The sequence below is a fragment of the Sphaeramia orbicularis genome, chromosome 6 (assembly GCF_902148855.1).
Source record: "Sphaeramia orbicularis chromosome 6, fSphaOr1.1, whole genome shotgun sequence".
Lineage (NCBI taxonomy): Eukaryota > Metazoa > Chordata > Actinopteri > Kurtiformes > Apogonidae > Sphaeramia > Sphaeramia orbicularis.
The window spans coordinates 24,296,695-24,314,598 of record NC_043962.1 but is presented as its reverse complement, the minus strand read 5'-3'; the positions used below and the strand labels follow the sequence as shown (position 1 = coordinate 24,314,598).

The following is a 17,904-nucleotide window of genomic DNA, read 5'->3' as shown; positions in this document are numbered from 1 at the left end:
TTTATGATGGTATTCCAGAAGATTTATAGACTGACATTTATTTTGCAGTTTGACATTTCCATCCAGAAATGTTTACTCCAGCTAACATCCTGACTGCTGGCCTACAAAAAGAAGAGAAGCTGCGGGAAAGATAGTGGGAGCAAGTTTGCAAAAATGCCATTAGGGACAATTCTGTCATTCCAAAATATGCAAATTTATGCTTTTGCAACTAAAATAACGTTCTCTTCTTCATAGATCTTCTTTTTGGATTGAAACCCTGGAGCTTCCTTCTGCCTTTTGCTTTTTCTGAAGTATGTATAGACATCATTCACTGTTGGAAGCAGACTCAACTCAGACACACTCACTATACGTAGACAAACATAAACATTGCAGCCTAGCAATATAGAGCTTTTCATTTTTAATGGATATATAAATAACGCTGGTCCCTGCCAACTTGTTGAAACAACTGCCAACCCCGGAAGAATAACCTGACTTGGAGGTTTAACGGCCAGCTGACCTCTTCCTCCTCTTCCTTATCTCCTTGAGTCATCTTTTCACCCTGTTAAAATCTTAATCTTTCAATCTCAGGATTCACTCCCTACAACAAAACTGAGTGTTTATCCTCTGACAACCCTTTCAAATGGGTCATGCATGCAGAATTACTTCAGTCCTGTTTATCTCTCTGCGTCTTTGTTCCTGAATGTGAAAACATATTATCTCACTGCGCTTCTGTCATTCATCCAGCTCATCTATCCAGAGATGTGTTTCAAGACTTCAACTGTGACTTCTCTGGAGACTTTGGTGGCTGGCTTGTGCGGACTGGAATAAGGTGAGCCAGCAAATGATTTAGTGTGCATGACTGTTTTCTTATACAACAGGGTAAAAAAGAAACAATCAGAACTCAAGTCTATCTGCTTCAAACCGGAGTTAAGTGGTTCATTTTGAGAAGCATCTGAAAAACTCAAATACAAACAACCAATTCATCACCTTCTTTCTTCCCTCCTTGGATACACAAACATATTGTAAATTAACTAGTGCCAGTTGGCTGCACACACTCAGTGACATTTTTGAGTTTTGATAGGCTGATGTGTGAATATAACCAGAGATGGTGGGATGCAGTGTCAGACACTGGTATTTAACAACTCCACAAATCTCTATGTTTTCCTGGGCTGACCTCCTGGTACAATTAGACCAGAGGAAAACATTTTCTGAGATACCAACCATTTATGGCTCCAGACAAAGACTTGTACCGCATGCCACATCTAGCATAATCATATTTATAACCATAACACAGATAAGAGGAGATAAATTAAACACTGCCTCTCTCTGAGCACTTACACTTCTGCTTAATGAAAAGTTTCCTTTCATCACGTGAGAGCTCTCTGGCGTTTGCAAACAAGCAGTCGTTCTCCCATGGAATCAAAGTCGGCCCTGGTCCAAACTGGATGACCTCTCTGAGTCCCTAATGTCTCTGAAAACAAAGGACCATTCTAGCATGTTAAAACTTACCAAGTGTGAACAAAAAGTACGCTGTGAGATGCAGCTATCCCGGTCTCCGACCCACGCTGCAGGAACTGTTTAGTTACTCTGATATATAATGCGTATTTACACAGACATTACTAATCTTGATTTTTCACTGATCTGACATGTGCCATTTGCCAAAAAACATTCCGTGATAAGGAAAGACAAACAGCAGAAGCAAAAGATGTCAAGTACTTAATCGCAGGTACTGACAACCAAATCAGTGCACTTGCTGCAAATACACAGCACTATTTATCATCAACCTGCAAAACTAATGTATGAATCTTCCCAAGAATTGAAGCTGAGTGTAACTTTATACCACTGTTGATCTTATTGAGTTTGGCTCAGCGTGCAGTAAACACTGACACTCAATAACTTGTAATGAAATCTGCTCATTGTGGCATTCAGTGCTAATAAAAATATTACTGTTACTTGCTCAAACAGACCACAGAGCTTATTCAATACATGCCTCTGGTTCATACACTTAATATCTGTGAGGATGATTTGATGTTTGTGGAATTGTGGCTCATAAAGATGGCATGGCCTCATAGCAACTCGAGACAAGATCTGTTGTAACCCACCCACTCTTTTAACACCACAATACAGGCCCACAAATAATATCCCCCTAATGTAATAATGATGGTTGTTATTGTTATTATCAATCATTATCAATTATCAATATTATCATATGATGGATACAGGTAGGGGTTAAGTTTTCTACCCTTAACTGCCTGTGTATGGACTTGAAATTCTTCTTTTTTTTTTTGCACTTTGGAAACATTTTTTTTTTAAAATTCATCACTGTCTTTTGTCATTTTTATTTCCAGCGCAGCTTTTTCCTGGAGAAACTGTTTTGTCAGCAAAGAATTAACTTGTAAGTGTCAGTTTTTAAGCCAAAATATGCAGGAAATGAACACCTTGAACATGTCTACAGTGATGGAGACAGAAGTTCTAAGCTCCAAAAAGCATCTGCTGTCATTCATCCAGTCTAAAGCACTGTTCTTAACTCCCCTTAAATGAATCATTTGACACATTTACAGATGATTAATGGTCCTCTGTGCCATCTAATCCACCTGCTTGAAGGGACTGTTGGAGTGCTGGGAGAATCCAACCACAACATTAAGACTGAGTTGACTTCATCTGGATATTTCAGTTCTTAAATGCAAATAAATGAGAGGAGCAGATCAGAAAAACCTTTCCCCTCTCATATCAGTGACCCCGTCAAAAGTATCCACTGTAACGTCATCACGTCGTTCAGCTTCAGGGATCAGGATACGGACGCGTCGGAGTAAAAGTAGGAGACAGATGTGTTTTCTACTCACCTTTTATCAGACGCTGGTGTGTGGAGTATTCAGTCGGACGTCCGAGGTGTCATCTTGCACAATTTGTTTTCAGCAAAGCGAAGTCGTTGACCAGGAAGCATTCACTTTTCTTTTTTCAGTTTTTTTTTTTTTTTTTTTCTTTTTTTTTTTCGTTGTCTGGATTAGTTTGTACCCCTCCTCTCCTTCACATCTGGTCCTTTAACTGCAGGAGAACCTCCCATCCACGCAGCTTCAGCTCTCCTCCGTGCGCCCACTCCACTTCTCACAGTTTGCTCTACTTTCCTCCAGTGCCCAGCTGTGTCCCATTGAATAATCAGCAGCATTTACAAAGTATCGTCTAAAGCAAGGCTGTCAAACATACGGCCCGCGGGCCAAAACAGGTCCGTCTGAGGTTCCAATCTGGCCGGCAAGATTAAAGGTGGGGTCTGAGATGTTTTTCTGGAGCATTTTTTATTATATTCCTTAAAATACCCCTCACACCCCGATTACAACTAATTAATTAAATGCTCTAACACACAGATGTCAAACATGCGGCCCAGGGGCCAAATCTGGCCCGCCAGAGGGTCCAGTCCGGCCCTTGGGATGAATTTGTGAATGCAAAAATTACACTAAGATATTAACAATTCTTTTTGTTCAGGTTCCACATTCAAACCAATTCAATCTCAGGTGGGCCGAACCAGTAAAATACAATCATAATACCATATAAATAATGACAACTTCAAATGTTTCTCTCTGTAAATGTAAATATTTTCATGTATTTACACTAAAACAAAGCATAATTTTGCAAAAAATGGGAATAATATGAACAACCTGAAATGTCTTTAGAGAAGTACAATTTTAACAAGATTCTGTCTGTTATTAAACATTTTGTGTGTTTGTAGATCCACTGTGATCTGTGTTATTATGTACATGTGTAAATGATAAACTGAGGCAGAATATTGTTAAAATTACACTTATTTTTTTAGTTTGTTCATGTTATTCACATCATTTGAAAGGATAGTTTGTAGATAGAAACCTTTTGTAAATTTACTTAGTTCACTCTAAAACAGAAAAGTTTGGAGTCGACATTATTTATATATTATTATGTTATATTGTTAAATATGTTATATTATTTTACTGATTCGGCCCACTTCAGATCAAATTTAGCTGAATGTGGCCCCTGAACTAAAATGACTTTGACACCCCTGCTCTAACACAAATTTTTTAAAAAAAAATCAGTCACCTGTGGAACGGGTAGGACTGAAAAAACACCATCCAATCATTTTGAGCACCCACTCCAAATGATTGAACAGTGATATGTCTATCAAACTCAACTGCCATTCACCCCTCCCCCCTCTGCACGTAACCCTTCTTCTCCTTCCCAGAGGCTGGAGCCTTGTACAGGAAGCGAAGCCAGAGCTTGGCTATATTAGTTCTATTAGGATGGAAAGTTCACCTGCAGACTGTTCTGTCACTAACATAAACCACTAGGAAATGTAACATTAGTCACATAGGTCTGAACTGGGGCTGTTCTGGAAGAGTGGGGATGTTAGAGGAGACTGAATGAGGGATACACGAGCTGGAACCTCAGCCGGGGCCATAGTTGGGGTAGGAGCCCGAGGGGTACGGGACCGGAGCAGGGGACGGAGCCTCAGCCGGTGTCGGAGACGGTTCGGCCGGACCGGACCATAGACGGCGTCGGAGCCCAACCCAGGTACGGAGCACAGCAGAGCCGGTGAATTGTTGCTGTGCAGCGCTCGTGAACCCTCGGGAACAAGCATTGCGCGTGCCACCACTCCGGAGGCGTGGCTTCAGAGGGACGTCTGAAGAAAGGGGTTCGGACTTTGGAATTGAGTATTTTCAAAATGTAGCTTGCTTGAACTGTTTTTCCAAGATCTCAGACTCCACCTTTAATTTGCAAAATTTAAAAAAAAAAAAAAAAAAAAAAAACTAACTCCAGGGGTGTCAAACTCATTTTCTTTCAGGGGCCACATTCACCCCAATATGATCTCCAGCGGGCCGGACCTGTAAAATAATAACATAATAACCTACAAATAATGACAACTCCCAATTTTGTCTTTGTTTTAGTGCAAAAAAACCCGAAACATTAAATTATGAAAATATTTACTTTTATAAACTACCCAAACAAAAAAGATGTGAATAACCGGGAAAAAAAAGAAATTTCTTAAGGAAAAATAAGTCAATTTTTGCCAGTGAAAAAAGTAAAATTACATTATGATAAAGTTTACATCTACAACATTTTCTAAAAATCTGAATAACATGAACAACTTGAAATGTCTTAAGAAAAATAAGTGCAGTTTTAACAATTTTCTGCCTCAGTTTATCATTTACACATGTGCATTACTACTTACATTACAATTCCAAATACACAAAACATTTATTAACGGGTATAATATTGATAAAATGGCATTTACTTTTCTCAAGACATTTCAAGTTGTTCATATTTGTTTGGGTTATTCATATTTTTTGTAAAAGGATAGTTTGTTAATGTAATGACCCTTTGGCGGGCCGGATTTGGTCCCCGGGCTGCATGTTTGACACCTGGAACATAAACAATCAAGGGTGTCAAACACATTTTGGGTCAGGGCCCTAAAGTCAGTCAAACCAGTAAAAATGATAGCATAATAACCTATAAATAGTAACAACCCCAAATTCAAACTTTTTAACAATATTATGGTCTGCAAGTGTAACGGAGTTCATGTATGTAATGTGTGATTCCACTTGCCATTTCTCACACTGTTATTATATTATTTACAATTTTTATTTTATCGTCATTGAACGCATCACCCCTGCTGCTCAGGGTCGTGCACCCCAGGGAAATAGCAACAGTTTTGCTGTGCTGCCTAGCTGGTAGGCATGCTGTCAGTTCCATCATTATGTTACATTATTTATCTTTATTTCATATTTAAGTGGTTGTTTTACACTATTATATTTGTATAATGTTTAGCTCCCTTTCAGTTGAGCATATTCTTGTGTGAAAGTGACTGTTTTTACTTATTTGTTCATAGCGTGATTAACACGTGGTGCGTTAGCTAACTTGCAATTTTTTTTAAATTTTAGCTTAACAATGTGAGAATACGTTCGGGTTTTACTGATGAGACTGACTGTATGCTCTTGTACCAGGAATAAACGGCAAGTGTCCAAAGTGGTTCGGTTTCTGTCCTATTTAACAACGCATGAATACAACCACTACACAAGGTTTGTACACATTTTTCAAAGTCAAATTCAAGCATTTTCAAGCACTTTTAAGGTGGTTTTCAAATTTTTCCGACAGCACCTTATCACTGGGGTAAAATACATATCTACAGGAATACATATACTCATAATTTTTTTTTTCACTTATCACAGTGATATATATTGTATTATGCTATAAACATCTAAAATTGTTTCATAACAGTAAAAAGGTTAGACATTCTTTATCCTCAAAAAGGGAGCCACTTGGCGTTCTTCAGGCACACTCGCATCGAGCCAAAGATTAAGATAAAAATAGGGCTGTCAAAATTAACGCATTAACACAGATTAATCCATCATCATGATTAATCTGATTAAACATTTTAACACAACTAGTCCATCTGCAGTGCAGAATGACTCTGAACGTCTCTGCCAAAGCATTTGGGTCAGTTGGTCCGAGTAGAGTTAACTCTGCACATGTGGAAATGGGCAGTAGATCTGGTAGTGACAGGCAGCAGAACCAGCCCATAAAGATGGAAGACACTAAACAGCATGTTGGCCCTCTGGATGGAAATATGAGGACAAAAAACCCCAAGACAGAACAGGTGTTTACAGTTGTTTTGTTGAAACATGTTAAGTGCATGAATGTTCCCTTCTTTCTTGAGTGTGTGTGTCTCATGCAAAATGAAATGTGATTAATATAGATTAAAAATGAATATTTAATTGTGACTAACTGAAATTAATCCACAGCAACCCTGTGATTAATCTAATTAAAAATTTTAATTGTTTGACAGCACTAAATAAAAATGTACCTGGAGCCAACCTGAGAGCACCTGCTTTTATACATATATATATATATATATATATATATATATATATATATATATATATATATATATATATATGTATATATATGCATATATTATTATTATTATTTTTTTTTTTTTTTGACAAAGTTTTATTTTTCAAAATGTATCACCTCTCTGTAAGTAGCTTTGGTTGGACATCTAACTTGGCAGAGTTAATATTAAAATATATAAATTGCATCACAGAGTTAGAATTGCAAGCACTTAAACTAAAATTCTAGCACTTTTCAGACCTTGAAAACACAATATTGAAATTCAAGCATTTTCAAGCATTTCAAGCACCCGTATGAACCCTGGGCCTGTTACTAAATGTTTTGTCCCATTGCAGACAATATTGTGAAAATTGCTCAGGTTATTCAGATTTTTTTTTGTGAAAGGATAGTCCATAAATGTATACATTTTCCTTTTTTGCACTAGAACAAACAGTTGCCATTATTTATAAGTTATTATGCTATTATTTTACTGGTCTGGTCCACTGGAGATCAAACTGGGCTGTATGTTGCCCCTGAACTACAATGAGTTCTAAAGCAACCTTGACATACCTCAGTTACCAGGTAGCATAAAGATGTCATGATTTTAAAGATCTTTTAACATCTATACCCAAGTTATTGAAATAACAATGCTCTCATACGTGGATTTATTTCACTGGATGATACCAGCAACCAGTGGGTTGACAAAGAATAAAATCTAATTACAGTGCCTCTACGTGGCAAAAAAAAACCCCCATAAAATGGTAATCAAAGCAACAAAACTAAAATATGTGCAGCATTTTGCAACTCAATACATTTTCCTTGCCCCAAACTTCAAACTAGGAATGTGTCTTTTTGTCAGTAGGATCTGGTCTGTAATGCTTATTGTCCTGCATGAAATGATGCACAAACAGTTGTGTTTAGTTTGCAAACACAAGGAATATTACAGATTTCCCAGAACAGACACAAAACAGAGGAGATGTCTTCAAACAGTCCTTAATAAGCAACATCCAACTTTGTAACTACTGCTGAATGTGGACAAATTTGCATGCAATCTGAGATTATAAATACTTAAAAACAGTAAAAGCTTTGTATAATGTCCATTTTATCTGGGGTTTGGTTGCATATTCATTTGGGTCCAATCTGTTTTTACACTAATGAGTATATTATGGTTTTATTTCCACTTAAAAGACATAAAAGTATATCAAATAATGAGGATAAGTTTAAGAAGAGAAAAATGAAGTGTAAGGTACAAGAAAAGCAAATGTGGATGCAGAATCACAGGAGGGCAACGCTGAGGAAATACATGTTGCATTACGAATATGCACTGGTCATAGCAGCATGCATGGAAAATGTTAGGACAAATAAAGAATTACATTATTAACCCATAAAGACCCAGTGCTACTTTTATGGCAGTTCCCAAATTAATTTTTCTCTCTATTTAACCTTTCTTAAGTGATTTATCACCATTTATTATAATACTGTCCTCTGTATTTTGCATTTCTTCAATAAAAATCAGGTATTTTCCCATATTTCAATTACTGATTGTGTAGATGTTCATAAAAGCTCAGATTAAAGGTAATTGCCATATTATCAGAAACAGATAAAAATGAAGAAAACTTGACTTTTTCCAACAAAATTTAGCATTAACTGAACATAAACTAAGTGTCTCCATCCACTGTCCATAGGTTTTACTGGTGAATCAATATTGTAGATGACAGTGTTTCTAGGTTCACTACAGAGCCTCTGGACATCCAAATGGGTCATATCTGATAACCCTGTAAAGACAACAAACTGTATTTTACACCAATTATTTACATGGATTGATAGGTTTAATGGATCAGAAGTTATTTAACATTTTATATTGGTAGGTGATTTTAGTCACCGGTGGTTATTTGGGTCTTTATGGGTTAAATCAGAAAATATCCACTGGCAGTGCTCTCTCTTATTTTCAAGTGAAAATCACAACTGTGGATGTGAGCTCTTAGGAGTAATATTTTATTAGACAACCAAAAAGAGCAGTAAAATTACCAAATCTATCTGCATTTTTTGGTTCTTTAGCATCCCAAAGCCATTTATCAGACTTCTTATTTTATGATGCATGTATCTGGATCTTTACTCTCTGACCTCTAATTTAACAATCTGAGCACAGACACATGCACAGCCGATGTAATTTAATGATTCCAAAGGTAAATATTCTGTGTTTTCATGCCACAGCAAACATAATGAAAAGGCAAACTTTGCATGACTTGGTTTGTGCTTTTTGAATATTAACCAAGTGGAAGATAACAAAAAATGTGCATGTTCCATAAACTGTGACACCCTGATTCTCGTGTAATCTTACAATTGTTGCGAGACAGATAAATCGTGGCTCGGGGGAGCTTTGTTCCTCCAAGATTAACAAGTGATTTATGATACTGGAGTCATATTGTTTGTTCAGTTTGGGTCCAGAAAATATGTTTGGTTATCTTTACACATCCAGAGAAAACTCCAACTTGTAAAAAGTTTTGAGAGAAAAGGAAAGATGTGCAGCTGAAGTGAAAGCCATCTGAGCAGAGGTGGGTACTTCTATGTAGAGCCTATGTAGATGCCAAAAGACCGGCCGTCACACGGAGCTGCTGATAGAAAGAAGGGAAACATACAGCGTCTGTTCTCCGTCCATCACTCCACTCCTTCTCTCCAAACATGCATTCTGCTTCCAAACAATCTCATCTCTCCATCTATCATTCATTTCTGTTTTCAGCAGGTTATCTTAGAGGCAGCCTGAGAGAGGGCCTGTTGCTATAGTAACAACTCCAGCTCCTGGATGAAGCCCAGAGTTGTAAAAGTAGAGAGCAAAAGGCCATGATGAGTATAGTCTCTTTCCTGCCAAGTCTAAGCTTTAATGGAGGGTTATTGGGGGGTAGACAGTTGCTGAAGCCAACATTTAGACTCAGCCACATCAAGATTATTTTTGAAAGAAAGGACCCACCAGCCCTCAACAATTACATTTAAACCAACTTGGAGTATAACTTTAAAGCAGGATAAAATAACTACTTTACAATGTAGGGGAGACATCGAAGAGAATGGACAAAATGAAGGGGGAGTGAAAAGAGGTCAGAGACAGCAACAGACTGAAAGGAAACAAAAGGAAGCAGCCAAGACTGTGGATGTTGTTTTATCAAGTTCATTTTGTCGCCTGGTTCCTTCCCCCACTCCAAAATACACTATTACATCACACTGAGCATGGGAAACTTCCCCAAACTGACACACACCCTCGTAAAGTTGTGCTTATCTCTTTCTTTTCTGACTTTAAAGTCATTAACAGAGCATCACTCCCACACAACACATTCTCATGTGCATTTAATGAAAGACAAAACAACTGTGCAGTTGGTTGCAAAGCTGGTTTTGAAGACGTTAATTAGTTTTGAACATAAACACAAGCCAACATATTAATTAGTCTTCTGACAAAAACTTCATCTTCATCTTATTTTTGCAGTGTATTTCGTGAGGACTGCCGGCAATACAGTAGCCTAATCCTGGAATTATTAAAGTTGACATGATACATATTTACTTCAAAATGGTAAATAAATTGAGTCAACATGAAAAAAGACCTCAAAACCAAACTATCAATTCTCCCTAGTTGTCTTTTTCTCATGGATGAAAGAACGGTCTTGTTTGGAAATCTTTGAAGCCGTTTTGATGACCACAGTTGATGGCAGTAAAGGGAACATACAGTAACAAACTGAAAATAAAAACACAATTTTATGGCAACCACAAACATGTTTTATTCACATGAATGTATCTTTCACAGAAACAAATGGGAGGAAATAAACAACTTCAAGGTTTCCTTGGTATTCTACAAGCAACTTGTATTGTCTACCACTGGCACCATCTTTTCTCATTTCATGGTCTTTAAACTTCAAAATTAAAGCCCCCCAACAATTTCAGCATGTTACAATTAGACAAATCAAACAAACAAAGCTGTGTAGCTAAAGCAATATAAAATCAAGCTGAATAAAGTAAGGGGAGGCAGAGCTCATACCTGGGAAACACAGTATGTATGGAGTGAATCACACAGTGACAGGAAATCAAATTAATCACAATCCAAGGGTAGCTGTCCTCAGCTAAATCTACTTTCCACTGCAGCCACTCCACCACGACAAGGAAATGAGCACTGTACTGGCTGTTTGAGGAGGGATTCAGGGGTTTTGCAAACCCTCATGGGGGTTTCAGAGTTAGCCAAGGAGCTTAACTCCAAATAACTCCACTATTTTCCAGAGTTGAAGTAAACAAGTGTGTGTGCTGATGAAGTGGCAGAGTGATGGTCTGCATAAGCAGCATCCTCCCTGGATAGAGGATAATCCCACTGTGTATTCTGTGGTGGGCCAGGTCTTTCTGGGGAAGAAAACACCAAAAAGATCACAGTTGCTTTTGGAGTATCATGGTCTTTTCAAGTTCTCTGTGAACATTTCCACATTGCAACATCTGGTTGGCAATGAAATAAGCATTTTGCAGGGGAAAAAAAGGATGCATATTTCCTCTGTTTGATCAGTGACCTACAGAGGATTTCCAACACGACTGCTTGTCAAACTGTATGCATTTGTTGACCTCTGATGTTTCCATTGTCACTTGTCTGGCAATGCTGTCAGGCAGATTCTGGGCTGTGCTCCACTAGACAGGCTGCTCAGGTAGCAACAGAGGTGACAATCTGTACCACCTCTCCATTTTCACCCTGGATGGCGCCCTGGATGGCCTCTTTCACCTCCATGTCTGCCTGCAGGGCTGGGGCCAGTTCAGCAGCCTGGAACAGATAAAGACATGAAGGGCTGAAAAGATCAATGGGAGGACAGAGAATACAATATCCAAACCTTTGCGGAAAACCACTTGAGCTAATCAGTTTAATTTGCAAATGGAACAAAGGTAAGATGTTTCCTGTGTAGTGTTTCCCAACAGATGGAGACCAAGCCACAGCCCCAGGATGACTGCTGTAGACAACTAGAGTATGGACCAAAGGCAGAAGGTGCAGAGGAATGATGGGACAGATCAGAGAAGAGATACAACACAGAGAACAAAGATGATGACTGTTGCTGAAAGAAAAGAGAAAAGACGCAGGGTGACAGGTGAAGAGAGGTTTGACAAGAGGTGATCAACTTGTGCCTTAATGCTCTCTGAGTGTCTGAATGGCCGCTGTCAGACAGAGCGAGGTATTGTCTGGGTAAAAAAACCCTAAAAAAGATGAGAGGTTCATGACTCAGTCCTGGATGATGACCACGTAGAGTGACTCACTCCTTCCTCGAATGCACGCCAAAGGTTCCCTCAAACACACCTGCAGCATTTAATCCTCCCTCCCAGCCCAGCATGCTGTCACTAGACAACACCATAGACTGGAGCACAGCTGCACCACAGCAGCACACACAATGCAAAAACACATGAAGCTGACACATTGTAACCACTAGCGGGATGTAAAACTCACAAGTATCCATGTGTTTATTGAGGTGAACAGTCTTAACACAGGTTCTGGTATTACTTTTAGAAGCCACACTAAGATTCTGATGCTCTGGTGTCCACATTTCAGACTGAAATATGTGGAAATACATCCTTCTATATGCAAAAAATATCTCTTCTGCCCACTACTTCATCTAGTTTGTGTAATGGAAACTATTAAAAAAAACGAGAGCAAGTAAAAAAACAGCAGAGATAAATAAATACAAAAGCCTAAGTAATTTTTCAAGAACTTGCCTAAATGCTACCATATGTCTGGAAACAGATGAGAGTCATTCTCTTGATTCAACACTTTTCAGAAAGAGAGGAAAAAGAACAGCTCTAACCTTAAGTTGAACTTTGAACTGCAGGTCAGCTGTGTTTACACTTGGGGACTTCAGAACCCACGTGGCATAATAAGGTGCTGTGTACCAGGGCTGCAGGTCATGCCATGTTTCGGTGGTCCCCTAAGGGGCCACATGTCTCAAGGAATCTTTTAAGTGTGTCTTCACAATCGGTTTTGAGTTTTTATTTAGAGTTCAGTCTGGTCGGCACGGTTCTACATTTTTTGTTTCCGTTCATTTCATGTGTTATACGTGTCTGCATTATCTTGTTTGATGCTTACCGAATGTGATGTATCTTGGTGCCATACATACAGCATATCTTACATCACTTTGAGACTGAAATTCAGCATTTCAGTGAGGTTTTCTACAATCTACAGTTTGATCAGTGGTTACCACATTGCTAACAAATGGTTTCTTTCTTTCCATACGCTGCTGCTGAATGCTGCATGCTGATGGCAGATCAGACCTCTGTCATCTTTGTTGATTTCTGTCATGGTCTGTATACAATCAAACATGGGGGGAAAAAATGAGCTCCTTTTAGACCTAAAAATTCTTTCAAATGAATCACTTGAGTAAACAAACAGTTTGACTGCTCGCTGCGCCAAGCAACGTGGAGCACAGATTCCAAATTACAGTACAGTGCATGGGGTGGCAATCATTTTGTGTGTGCTCATCAATGCACAAATAAATAGCCTCTCAGGATCTATCAGTTTGTGTATCACCCACGCCTAAAGGGAAAAAAAAAAAAAAAAGAAATACAATCCGGATGCTTTCAGAATCTCTATACTCTTAGGAGACGAAACCCAATTACCTAGACAACAAAAGACAACAAAGGGAAAACAGAACTTTACCGAGAGGGCAAATCCTAAAACCTGATGCATGGCTGGTCAGCACATTTTGCTCCCTGCATGTCTCACGGAGGCCAATGTGATCAATCACACAACAAAGTCTGCATGGAGATCCGTATCAGGATAAAGCTGGCGTTTCCACAAAACCAAAAATCATTTTAAGTTCTCTCTGTTTATACTCAACAACACAACAAAGACCTCACTCACATCAGGGCTAGACGGTCCCCAAAGAAGCAGTAAGGAGAAAATATAATATTCAACATTTTGCTAAAACAAAAGCAGAGACAACAATGGAAAAGTGCTGTTCTTTTATATTCCTCAGTTAAAGTGACCACTTCAAAGGCCGCTGCACCGTGTGCCTGCGTACCATCCTGATTCCACATGTGCAGTTTGCTCAACAAACTCGATCATCAAGGGATTTTAGGCATATCTACTAATTACAACTCTTCTTCTGCTAACTCTCCATCTACTCCATTTTATTCTGTGAAATTACTGTTTGGCCAAACACCCATCATAATGACTGAGAGGTAAATACATTTTATTTGAGCAAAACCATGACAGTGAAGGAAAAGCAGACTCATTGTACTCTTAAGTAGTTTGAATCAATTTGCAGAAATTACACTCATATTTCTATTTCAACATCACAGTAATTATGAATGAAGTATTACAGGATATAGTTTGCCTCATTATGAAGTTGATCAAACAATACAGTACAAAAGCAGGCAGGTGTCAGCCTTAGCAACCACAAAGTCTGGCTGCTAGTCAGAGGCTGATTTCTCAAAAGAAGAAAATAAGGAGAAAAACAATACAAGAAAATGTGCATGTGTGCCTACAAGTAAAGCATAATCAATATAATTGTGTCTAATTTTAGGGGGCTGGAACTGAATTGTCGAGTCTAAAGACAATAAAGCAAGTGGATTAGTATGTCCTTATGGGAAAGACACATCTTTTGAGTTTGGAGAAAATGTTATTTAAAAGCTCACACAAAGATAGTAGGACTAAAGTGTCATCTGTTGCAGTGCCTCAAAGTGACATTTGCTTCACAAAACAATCTTTTTTTTAAGTTAGATCTCCTAAGGTGGTGTCGTAATTTGTTGGTCTATGGATAAATGTTAAAGAAAAAAGTTGTTTATCCAGGAAACTGAGCCATCTGAGCCTGTGGTCTCCCTTGGTAGACCCCAAAGGCACGACGTGTTTACACCTCAAGATTGGAACTTTGTGTCTTTAGACAGAAAAATACGGATTTACATTTTATTATACGGGAATAAACAATAAAACCAAACTCATTTCTGTGCATTTCTCTTGGACAGAAATGACAGCAACTTGGGGTTTAAACTCAAGCACAACAGCCCATTGTTTGTTTTCAACATGTTGCCAGTATAATTTTGAGACTTTGACTGGCATCTTTTGTGAAACATATGAAGAGGCTCAAGGGTGTCTTATGTTTTGTTGAACTTGACATGAGCTTAACGTAAGGCTGTAGGAAAGGACACAGTTACTTAAGGACACTGTGAACAACTTTAAGTATTTCATATGCAACTTACAGAAGGAAATGATACTAACTGTTCCTCTAACTTTTTCGATTTCTTTGAGTGATTATGCCTCTGACTGTCCTGATTGGCTGACCCTTTTATAGCCTTGATGGCTCTCACATCTTCTGGCTGATCACAGGGTAGCACAGATTAATGATTTCGTTGAAAGATTCATTTGTGATTTGCGTAGAAGAGGAGATGGGGAACTTGAGTTATTTATTACGGACTAGTTAAAAAACAAACACCCTGACTGATTTCGATTAACGCTGGGGTCTGTTTTACTTCAAACAAAACACAGCAGCATACTTCACCATTTGGAATGATACCCAGATACAAACAATCCGTGGGTGTGTACACGTGTACGAGAGGCTGCAGGAGTGTGTGAAGCGTGTGAGTGTGTGTATAGGTCAAATGAGTTATATTTACATGGCCCAATAACACACATCGCAACTTGAGTGTCCTTTTTTTTGTTCTTCATTGTTCTTACCTGTACAGCAGCGGTGTGATCTGCAACGGGGGCGAGTTGAACATACTGTACTTGGATGTCAGGAGGAAGGGAGGAGCCCTCTACTGCCGTGGTGCCACCATCAGCTGATGCCACCGCTATTAGCTGAGCTCCACGCAACACCTAATGAAGACAAGGTGAAACACAGAAAATGTTACATTGACACTGACATGACATTCTAATGTGAATATAGACATTTTTATTTATCAGTCATTAATTATAACAGTACAGTATATCTGAATAAACACCCTGTGCTTTTACTTCACCCAGCCGAGTTTCAAAAGCCACAATGTGGCCAACTCTGTAATGATGTACAGATCACACCACTGGAAATAAGACCTGGTTAAAAACAAACAGCAGAGGGGCTCATTTATGTCTTATCTGATATGTTTATGTTCTTTTATTGATTACACTCATCAGTGTGTACAAGCATGGTGTCACACAAACACATTGAGGATCATCAAGTAAAGAGTCATGGTATCTGAATGAAATAAATAAACATTCAGCCCTGCTGTTCTCGCTTCTCATTCCACCCTGTGTTTAGACATCCTGATGGGGGCGCAACTTTATGGTCCATTCAATTCAATTATATTTTTACAACTTTTGTTTCCTGGGGCTCGATCACATAATGAACTGGTTAGTGTTTGTTTTGCAATCATTTTTTAAGTCATATTTAGCAAAAAATAAAAAAAGAAATAAATAAAACAATTTGGGATAGAAAGCATGAGGGATTGCAGGGGGATCCTAATTTCCCACAGTGCTGAAAGTCAGCCAGGCGACATTAGAGCTCTGTGGGTTTGATGCACTAATTACAGAGAAGCGCAGTGCAGCTGGAGTGTTGTTGGGTATTCTTATAGTTTGTTGAGGCTATTCCTATAGATAGACTGTAACCATAAGCACACATAGGATTGCACGAGTGTATATGCACTTGTAAGAGGTCACACACGTGTGCACGCACAGATGCACAGATCTCTGCTGTTAATTTGGACAACATAACTCTTATGTGACAACAGACATACACATTAACGTACAATTAAGCTGTCAACACAAACACACAGGAAAACAAATGGAGGGAAATGTTCACTTAACTTAGTGCCTGTTCATGTTCATTTTGATCAGACAGAGGTCAGAAACCACACCAGTGCTCTTCAGTGTGGCCCAGAGAGCTATCCAACAATAAGCTTCTCACGAGGGGGGGGGGGGGTTACAGGTTTAAAATAAAAAACATTCCTATGCAAAATGATGGGAGTCCATCCATCTGGCCCTTGTTGCAGCTTGGTTCAACTGAGGTTTTTCCTAGTTTCATGGTCTTATAGTACAACACAGGCCTCTTCCAGTGTCTCCTGTTTGGCAGGTTTCATATGTGTGTTTTCTTGGTGTGCTTTCTGCTTGCTATGTGAGGTCTCCATCCCCAGCTGTACTTGGTGCTGGGACTGGCTGGAACATGCTCAACTGACATTAAAAATTTAAGAGAATATGCAAGTCTGCAAAAGAAACCCAAACCTCACAAACCTCAATTACAGATGATGTTTGTTGCCCCCTAACCCTTCCAATTCTAGAGTCCCACACCGCCTCCCAACCTCCGGTCCGACTCTGGCTTTGAAGTTCTGAGTAAGTGACAGGCCCAAAAAGTTCAGTTAAACCCCCTGGTACCTACCGACTTGCTTCGTCATCTAAAAAATGTTGCCGGTTTTACCACAAAATCTGCCGCCTCATCACCATAGTGCGCCAGGCCCAGCCAGCCCGATGGAAGCTATTAGTGTTAAGACTGACTCATCCGATCAGGCAACCAGGATGCTTCAAGCACAGACACAGGTTGAGACTGGGTGAATTGAGTTTAAACTACTAATATAGCAGTAGACTGTTAAAGCTGGGTTAAATGAATCACAGTCCTTGATGATACATAAAACATTCCTGATCAATTGGAGCATGACCCGAGGGGGTTGGTGTAAATAATGCTCAGACAATTACGGGTACCCAGAGTTGAAGCTTTATCCCACAGAGTGAAACAATCCATGCCAACAGTGTTTAGTTAGTCTAACTGAAAGAATCCACATGCAGAAGCAGCTGTTTTATGGTCTCTTCATGGTAAAACATTCATAGAGAAACATCTCCACACTTCATCACACTGTCCTCTTATTAAGACTTCTGCCAACTGGTGTATCTAACTGTACAATTACCAGGGTTCAAGAGATGCTATGGTTGACACTTGAGATTATAAACACTTGTCTCACTCAATTAGATTCTCAACCTCCATTTGAGAACACTTTGCATTCTCAGCTGTGTTCAGCAGCACACAGAGACTCACAAAAGCATTTACAGAGTTGGAACAGTGTGTGAGATCTCTGTGAGATTACACAGGAACTTCTCTGCTCCACATCCTG

The 17,904-nt window shown here is 39.0% G+C and overlaps 2 protein-coding genes across 5 annotated transcripts in view; both read right to left on the bottom strand.

Annotated features, from left to right (window-relative positions):
- Positions 1 to 3,111, bottom strand: part of znf469 (zinc finger protein 469) — a 227,596-nt gene extending 224,485 nt beyond the window's left edge. For all 4 annotated transcript variants that reach the window (XM_030137126.1, XM_030137128.1, XM_030137127.1 and 1 more), the window contains exon 1: positions 2,823 to 3,111. The gene's annotated coding sequence lies outside the window, so the exon portion shown is untranslated. The remainder of the gene's footprint in view (positions 1 to 2,822) is intronic.
- Positions 3,112 to 10,155: 7,044 nt separating this feature from the next.
- The window catches only part of banp (BTG3 associated nuclear protein), a 38,678-nt gene continuing 30,929 nt past the window's right edge, over positions 10,156 to 17,904 (bottom strand). Inside the window, exons 12-13 of the mRNA XM_030136892.1 lie at positions 15,503 to 15,643; positions 10,156 to 11,611 (exon numbers count right to left, since the gene is read on the bottom strand). Of these exons, the coding sequence (XP_029992752.1) occupies positions 11,495 to 11,611; positions 15,503 to 15,643 (258 nt within the window). The 3' untranslated portion in view covers positions 10,156 to 11,494. The remainder of the gene's footprint in view (positions 11,612 to 15,502; positions 15,644 to 17,904) is intronic.